The sequence below is a fragment of the Piliocolobus tephrosceles genome, chromosome 6 (assembly GCF_002776525.5).
Source record: "Piliocolobus tephrosceles isolate RC106 chromosome 6, ASM277652v3, whole genome shotgun sequence".
In the NCBI taxonomy this organism is placed as follows: Eukaryota; Metazoa; Chordata; class Mammalia; order Primates; family Cercopithecidae; genus Piliocolobus; species Piliocolobus tephrosceles.
Genome location: NC_045439.1, coordinates 645,590 through 654,153, shown reverse-complemented (window position 1 = coordinate 654,153; position 8,564 = coordinate 645,590). Strand labels below are relative to the sequence as shown.

At 53.0% G+C, this 8,564-nt stretch overlaps 1 protein-coding gene across 7 annotated transcripts in view; it reads right to left on the bottom strand.

Moving 5' to 3' along the window:
• Nucleotides 1-8,564, bottom strand: part of BRF1 (BRF1 RNA polymerase III transcription initiation factor subunit) — a 78,613-nt gene that overhangs the window by 11,818 nt on the left and 58,231 nt on the right. For 5 of the 7 annotated variants that reach the window (XM_026447504.1, XM_026447506.1, XM_026447508.1 and 2 more), the window contains 5 exons: nt 7,666-7,792; nt 7,316-7,355; nt 7,134-7,226; nt 1,649-1,915; nt 56-117 (listed from right to left, as the gene is read on the bottom strand). In XM_026447504.1, coding sequence (XP_026303289.1) covers nt 56-117; nt 1,649-1,915; nt 7,134-7,226; nt 7,316-7,355; nt 7,666-7,792 — 589 coding nt within the window. The remainder of the gene's footprint in view (nt 1-55; nt 118-1,648; nt 1,916-7,133; nt 7,227-7,315; nt 7,356-7,665; nt 7,793-8,564) is intronic. The other 2 variants (XM_026447505.1, XM_026447507.1) reach the window with 1 other exon arrangement.

Here is an 8,564-nt window from a genome sequence, read left to right as displayed (position 1 = left end):
GCTCACCCTGTCAATCCCAAGCCTGGCCCTCCCGGGAAGGGCTGCTGTCACTCACCCTGTCAATCTCCAGGTCATCAATGCCACTGAGGTCCAGCTCGCCGTCTCCCGAAGCATCTTCTGGAGGGAAGCACAGCATCAGCATCACTCAGCACCAGCTCTGATGACGGGAACGCGGCCACCACCTGGGCTGGCTCAGGACCCTGGCTCTGGGTTAAGGGTCTTCTAGAACCCCACGCCCCCCTCTCTGCACCAGGGGGTCACGCCCTGTTTCCCCACATGGCCACGTCTCTTTAAATGCTTAGCTAAGGACCCTAAGTGAAGACAGCAGGACGCCAAACTCAAGCTATGAAGGAAAATCCCAGCACTCCTATGCTTTTTGTAAGAAAACAACTTTTTAAGATTGGGAGACAGAGGCTATCTGGCCCCAAAGACCGAGGGAGGGCACGGAAGCTGGGCAGGAAGGAAAGGCCAGGCCACGGAGTGAGATGGGGGTCTGCGCTGGGGGGCGCCAGCTCCCTATCACTGAGCCCACAGGTCTGGGGATAGAAATGAGGGAACAGAAATAATTCCAGAGCCCAGGCCCAAGGGAGCCTTCCATGATCACACTCAGAACACCCCAAAACCTGCCTGTCACCCGTCCAGCCCCACGTGGTCCAGGCAGCATCTGCACAGCCTGGAATTGGGACAGCCTCTCCTTGCCACAGCCCCACACCACAGCTGCCTGCCCCATGCTGCCAACTCAACTCCAGCACAGAGCTGGACTGTCTGGGGTGCTCTCCTGACACGCTGTTCCACGGCAGAGGCCTGAGAGGGCTCCTCTCAGCACTCAAACAGGCAGCCCTCAAGGCCCCCCATGGCCCTTCCTCAGCCAGAATGGCCCTTTCTGCTCAGGGTCACTGTGCCGCTGGCTGCCCCGGAGCCTGTGCACGTCCCCTCTGCCTGTTGCTCTGTATGACCCGCCTGGGTTCCACCCACACAGCAGCCCCAGTCATCAGGACTGTCTCCACCCCCGGCCCAGAGGTCACTCGATAAATATTTGCCTGACTCCTCAACACAGAGGCCAGGCCCTGGTGCCCGACAGCAGGCAGGGCCTGAGGATGAAGCGCTGCAGGAAGGTCCAGGCTTTCAGCCAGGGAAGCCTGTCCTGGCAGGGATGGGAGATGGGACCCACCTTTCTCCTAGAGCTCCCAGCCAAATGGGCAGGGTGGAGGGGGCATGACGGGCACGGTGGCCTGGCCTGGGCACTATGGGACGGGGTGCCTCGTCATTGCCATGACCAAGCTCAGCAAATGACGCTCCCCAACCATGTTGGACAAGTGGATGAGGTGTGGAGCTGCCCCGTGGGACTCCTGGATGCAACTTGTGGGCTCTGTTCTCCATGGCCCCTGTGGCCTGCAGGCGGTCCCAGTGAGGGTGACGAGACCCACCACCTTCCAGCATCGGCACACACCCAGTTCTTCACGCCAGGACCACTGACGCCCACACAGCCCCACTGGGGGGACTGGTGGTGCCCCCACCCAAGCCCACCGCTCGAGAACACCACACCTCCCTACAAAGGATGGCAGCATCCAGCTCTCCCCGTGAGAGGGACATGTCGGAAAGCTCCCCTGATGACCTCAGCCACCCCCAGGGCTCCATCAGAACTCACTGGGGTCGCTGCTCTGAGAGGAGATGCATTCGCGGATTGAATCTGAGATGCCCAGGCTGGCCGCAGTGGGGAGGGGGTCCAGCAGGGACCCAAGGGCCGGAGGTCTGCCGCCCCACTCGGGGCTTCCTGCTGCTTCCGAGCTGCCGGGGGTGCCGCCAAGGAGCTCCCGGTACAAGTCCTTGTTCAGGTGGCTGGCTGCGGCCTCCAGCTCCTCATCCTCTGTGTCCTCCTCACCACACAAGCTGGATGCGGTGTCCTCAGCGGAGCCTAGGGGGACACAATCCACACACCACCTGTTAACCAGGCAGAGGGCCAGGGCGCCCACTTTTGTGACAAAAAACAATGCTACCAAGCTGCCAGGTAACGCAGAGAAAGGCTGTCACTGCACGGTGCCTGGCGGCCACGTGCCAAACAACGAGCCTCAGCCCACACCTCGCACTGCAGGCGGACGTCAGCTCAAAGCAGATCACAGACCTGAGGGAGTTAAAGTACAGACATCTCAGACAAAAACATAAAAGAAAAAGTTTGTGACCTTGGATAAGGCAAACATTTCTAATGGCTCTAAAAGCAGAATCCATAAAACACTGATAAAACAGGTTTCCAAAAAATTAAGAACTGCCCTTTGAAAGACCTCGTTAAGACAATGAAGACAGCCCACAGGCTTATCTGCAAATCTCACAACTGATAAAGGACTTAAATCTAGAAAGATGAAGAATTCCCAAAACTTCACAAGAAAACACAACCCAATTAAAAAATAGGAAAAAGAGCTGAACAAAGGCTCCCACGAATATGACACAGGGGTGGTAAACAAATACATACAGAGACCTCCTCCAGTCCTGAAGGAAATGCAGATGAAACCACCACCAGCTACTCCTTCACAACTCAGAATGACTAGCCCTGAGAAGAAAACCGGGCCACGCCTCCCAGGCGGGAGGAACATACTCCCTTGGGCTTCCACACATCGTGACACCCCTCTGGAGACAACCTGATCATTTCTTTTTTCTTTCTTTTTTTTTTGAGACAGAGTCTCACTCTGTCGCCCAGGCTGGAGTGCAGTGGTGCAATCTCCACTCACTGCAAGCTCCACCTCCCAGGCTCATGCCATTCTCCTGCCTCAGCCTCCTGAGTAGCTGGGACTACAGGCGCCCGCCCCCATACCCAGATAATTTTTTTTGTATTTTCAGTAGAGACGAGGTTTCACTGTGTTAGCCAGGATGGTCTCAATCTCCTGACCTCGTGATCCACCCACCTTGGCCTCCCAAAGTGCTGGGATTACAGGTGTGAGTCACCGCGTCCAGCCGACAACCTGATCCTGATCATTTCTTAAAGACAGACAGGTCGTGGCCACCCACTTGAGCCCAGGAGTTCCAGACCAGCCTGGGCAACATAGCAAGATCCTGTCTCTATGAAAAAATGAAAACTTAGCTGGGTGTGGCAGTGCCCGCCTGCAATCCCAGCTACTTGGGAGGCTGATATGGGAGAGTTGCTTGAGCCCAGGAGGTTGACACTGCGGTGAGCTATGATCGAACTACTGCACTCCAGCCTCGGTGACAGAATAAGACCCTGTCTTAAAAACAACAAAAAAAGACAGACACACTTCACTTGCCTTTCACATAAGCCAGCAATTTCACTCCTCAGCAGCCGACCCAAAAGGAAATCAACGTCCACACAAGGACTTGTACACCGGGGTTCAGGAGCACATCTGAAACAGCCCCGAACGTGCAATGTACTCCAACAGACGAACGGCTACAGGACTGCCGACTGCCACGCCACGACAGACAAGCACAAACCACTGATGGACTCAACATAATCACACCGTGAAAAAAGCCGAAGGGAAAAACATACTGCGTGATCCTACTCGTACGGAATTCTACAGAATACAACTATTTTATAGTGACAAAAAGTAGCTCACTGGGGGCCTGGGGCAGGAGGCGGGGGTGCTGACCAAGGGCCTGTGGACCCCGCAGGAGCCACAAATCTGTGGGTTTTCCTGGTTGTTGCTATGGCTTGACAGGTGTGTACAGACGTCAAAGTTCAGAAATTAAACGGCGCATTTTAAACACGAGCAGTTTGTCATAAGGCAATTACACCGCAATAAAGCTATTAAAAATCACCCAATGGTGAATCTAAAAGACAGAAAAGAACTTTCATGGGAGGAACGTGAATCCTCATTTCTTGAAACTGCCTGCTGTTGCCACAAGTAGCTCTAAACTAACCTAATAATGCCGCACCCAATAGCTTAACGATGTACGGCCAATCACGAATAAATATTATTTATTGTAAGCCAATGAGAATTCCTCACAAACAACTTTGTATCCATCCAATCACTGTCCCTTTTTGCCTTTAAAAATCTATCTGTGGCTGGGCATGATGGCTCACTCCTGTAATCCCATACTTTGGGAGGCCAAAGTGGGCAGATCACTTGAGGTCAGGAGTTCAAGACCAGCCTGGCCAACGTGGCGAAACCCCGTTTCTACAAAAAATACAAAAATTAGCTGGGTGTGGTGGCGCATGCCTGTAGTCCCAGCTACTCGGGAGGATGAGGCAGGAGAATTGCTTGAAACTAGAGGGTGGAGGTTGCGGTGAGCTGAGATTATGCAACTGTACTCCAGCCTGGGTGACAGAGTAAGCCTCCGTCTCCAAAAAAAGAAAAAGTCCATGTGTAACCGCTGCTCACCAGAGTGTATATTCAGGGCAATGAGATGTGTCCTCTCTGGCTGCAATCCTCAAGCTTGACCCAAATAAATTATGTAGATTAATTTTGCCTCTGCTTCTTCCTTTAAGGTTGGCAAAACTCATCTTAAAATATCTCACTCTAGATTGTGTGTGTGTGTGTGTGTACTGGTGACAGGGTCTGGCTCTGCTGCCCAGGCTGGAATACAGTGGTGCAATTATAGCTCACTGCACATCGAACTCCTGGGCTCCAGTGATCCTCCGGCCTCAGCCTCCCGAGCAGCTAGGACTACAGGTGCGCACTCCCACACCCAGCTAATTTTTTAATTTTTTGTAGAGATGGGGTCTTACTATGCTGACCAGGCTGGTCTTGAACTCCGCTCAAGCAATCCTCCTGTATTCGCCTCCCAAAATGCTACGATTATTCGCCTCCCAAAATGCTACGATTACAGGCATGAACCACTATGCTTGACCCACTCTAAGTCTTAGATTACTTTCTTCTGAATGTGTTCCAATATAAAATTCCTGGCTAGCACTGAGTCCTGGAGGCCCCGTGGTGAGGAATGGCTCCTTGGGGGAAAGCACCTGATCCCCAGAGAGCAGACGTCAGTGGGTAATGACCTCTGGACACAGCAGCCTCTTAGAAACCCCGCCCCGGGCAAGTGGGCCCAGGCCGCAGGTGCCAGGAGCCTTGGGGGCTCCAGCTGCCACACTCCCTGGACATGCACATTCCCCAGACTGTTGGCTCTGCCCCAAAGTACCTCCAGAGTTTGACCAGGATGGGCCAGGTCTCTCACCCTGGGTTCCTGCAACAGCCTCCCCACCACCTGCCTCTGCTCTCAGGCCCTCTCGTGGCTCCTACTACCCCCAAGTGAAAAAACACAGTACAGAATACAAATCAAAAACAAAATTCTAAGCCCCACACCAACCAAATGGATCCCTTCTCTTGACCAAAGAGATTTCAAAGAAACCTGAAAAACTAGTTCAGACCACGATGGGAAGTGGGGGCGGGGTCAGACATGCCTCATTATACCCTCTTACACCCCCTCTCTTTGGAGTTCAGGAGCAGCTCATCAGCATTAACATCCAAACAGAGATCCAATGATTGACCAAACAGACCTTGTAGCAACAGATACCAAATTCCAACCTGACTCTAGTATAGCATCAATGACAGGTAGCAGGCCCTGAAAGAAATCAAAATACTTTACCCCAAAATATCTTTGACATATTTTGAAATGGCCCTGCAAAGCTGTTTTTTGCAGTGGAAACTTACATTCTTTTTTTTTTTTTTTTTGAGACAGAGTCTCACTCTGTCGCCCAGGCTGGAGTACAGTGGTGCAATCTCGGCTCACTGCAACCTCTGCCTCCCGGGTTAATGTCATTCTCCTGCCTCAGCCTCCCAAGTAGCTGGGACTACAGGCGTGCGCCACTACGCCCGGCTAATTTTTGTATTTTTAGTAGAGACGGGGTTTCACTATGTTGGCTAGGATGGTCTCAATCTCTTGACCTTATGATCTGCCCACCTTAGCCTCCCAAAGTGCTGGGATTACAGGCGTGAGCCACCGCACCTGCCAGGAAACTCCCATTCTGTAGAGAATCCCCTTCCCTTTCCAGGTCTTTTTCTGATCCTGAAGAGATTTGCTGAGACTAGCATATTTTAAAGGTCTGAATAGGGGCCAGGAGCAGTGGCTCACGCCTGTAATCCTAGCATTTTGGGAGGCCGAGGCAGGCAAAGCATGAGGTCAGGAGTTCCGAGACCAGCCTGGCCAACACAGTGAAACCCATCTCTACTAAAAATACAAATAATTAGTCAGGTGTGGTGGTGTGGGCCTTTACTCCCAGCTACTTGGGAGGCTGAGGCAAGATAATTGCGTGAACCCAGCAGGTAGAGGTTGCAGTGAGCTGAGATTGTGCCACTGCACTCCAGCCCAGGCGACAGGGTGAGACTCTGTCTCAAAAACAAACAAAAAAGGTCTGAATAGGAAACATTTGTCCAGGGACGGTGGCTCATTCCTATAATCCCAACACTTTGGGAGGCCGAGGCAGGCAGATCACCTGAGGTCAGGAGTTCAAGGCCCGCCTGGCCATCATGGTAGAACCCTGTCTCTAATAAAAATACTAAAATTACCAGGGCGTGGTGGCGGGTGCTGGTAGTCCCAGCTACCTGGGAGGCTGAGGCTCCAGTCACTTGAACCTGGGAGGTGGCGGATGCAGTAAGCCAAGATGGCACCATTACACTCCAGTCTGGGTCAAAGAGGGAGACTCTGACTCCAAAAAAAAAAAAAAAAAAAAAAAAAAGGAAACCTTTCCATTTATTGCCTCTAAGGGTGGCCACCTACAAGACTTCATCTATGTAACAAGCACCTTGGTCTCCACAACTCTCTTACCTTAATCTAGACACTTCTTTCTGTTGATTCTGGGTCTTTAGATAATACCTTAACTCTTTCAACCAATTGCCAATCACAAAACCTGACTCCACCTGTGACCTGTAAGCCCCGCCCACCGCTTTGAGTTGTCCCACCTTTCTGGATCAAACCAATGCACCCCTCGCAGGAGCCTCTGCAGGGAGGGGATGAGGTGGGGGCAACCTGTACCAAGAGCCGGAGTGCCACAGCCCAGCGTGCAGCCTGAGTGTCTGAGGAGGAAGGAAGGTCATGGGGGGAGGCAGCCTCAACCCCCAGGGCTGTGCACATAGACCAGAGGGCCCAGGAAGAGTGACAGGAGGGACAGGGTCAAAGGTCAGCTGGTGGGAAAGGTGCTGGCAAGGGGCACACAGACAGGTCTCGAGTTCTGAGGCCAGGGCTGGACTCACCATCTTTGGCCAGGCTGGCCAGGCCCCCCTTGGCCTTTGGCCGGCTGTTTTCTAGTTCAATCTCAATTGCATCCTGGTAACTGGATATTTCACCTGAAGTCGTAAGTTAAAAGCAAAAAGTCAGCAAAAAATCAATTTTCCCAACAAAACAGAAGCATTGTATGGGAAGATCAGTTGGTTACCTTCAACCTCCTCCAGTTTTTTTGACAGGACTTGTTCAAGCTGAAAGGGAACAGGGCGAGAGGCTTCGTGAAGGGAGGCCCGGGTACACAGTGCAGCCTCTGGGGTGCCCCATGGGCCCCAGGGACCACAGGCTGCTGGAACTTAGGGGTACGCAGTGGTGGAGGTGGAGCTATGGGTCTGTGTCCCCTACAGGAGGATGTGGCACTTCCCAGAGTCTGTGCGAGGTGTGTCCCGGAGCCTCGGGCTCTGGCTGGTCACAGCACTGAAGAGCGGCTATGAGGCTATGGGTGTGCAGCTTCCCTGCAAGGCTGACAAGCCCAGCACAGACAGACGCCAAGGCTGGCGCTACCTGCTTCATCCGCAGCTTCCTCTGCCCAGCCGTGTATGAGGGGGGGTCGCACTCCTCCTCCAGGTCGATCTTCATGAACTCATCGATGGTCAGCTGACTGGTGGGGGTGTCTTCGAATTCCGTGAGCCTAAAATGGAGCCGGACATGGGAAATGGAGCTGGCAGCTCCCAAAACGCCGTTTAAACCGAGCTGCCTGCTCAGCGTGGCTCACACCTGTGATCCCAGCACTTGGGAGCCCAAGGTGGGCGGACTGTTTGAGTCTGGGACTTTGAGACCAGCCTAGGCAACATAGTGAGACTCTGTCTCTACCCAAAAAAAAAAAAAAAATTAGCCAGGTGTGGTGGTGCACACCTGCAGTCCCTGCTACTTGGGAGGCTGAGGTCAGGGAGAATCACTTGAGCCCAGGAGGTTGAGGCTGTAATGAGCTGTGATAGTGTCACTGCCCTTTGACCTGGGCAGCAGAGTGAGACTGTCTCAAAAAATATACAAAAAAATAAAATAAAAGGCCAGGCACTGTGGCTCATCCCTGTAATCCCAGCATGTGGGAGGCCGAAGTGGTAGGATCACCTGAGGTCAGGAGTTCGAGACCAGCCAGGCCAACATGGTGACACCCCGTCTCTATTAAAAACAGCAAAAATTAGCTGGGCGTGGTGGTGGGAGCCTCAGCTACTTGGAAGGCTGAGGCTGGAGAATCGCTTGAATCCAGGAGGCGGAGGTTGCAGTGAGCTGAGATCGTGCCACTGTACTCCAGCCTGGGCGGCAAGAGCAAAACTCTGTGTCAAAAAAATAAAAAATAAAAATAAAAACAAACGAATGAACTGCGCTTGCCAGACGTTCCTCCATGGAGCCTGGCAGGCCTTGCTCCTCGGCGCCCAGGACGTTCCTCCATGGGGCCTGGC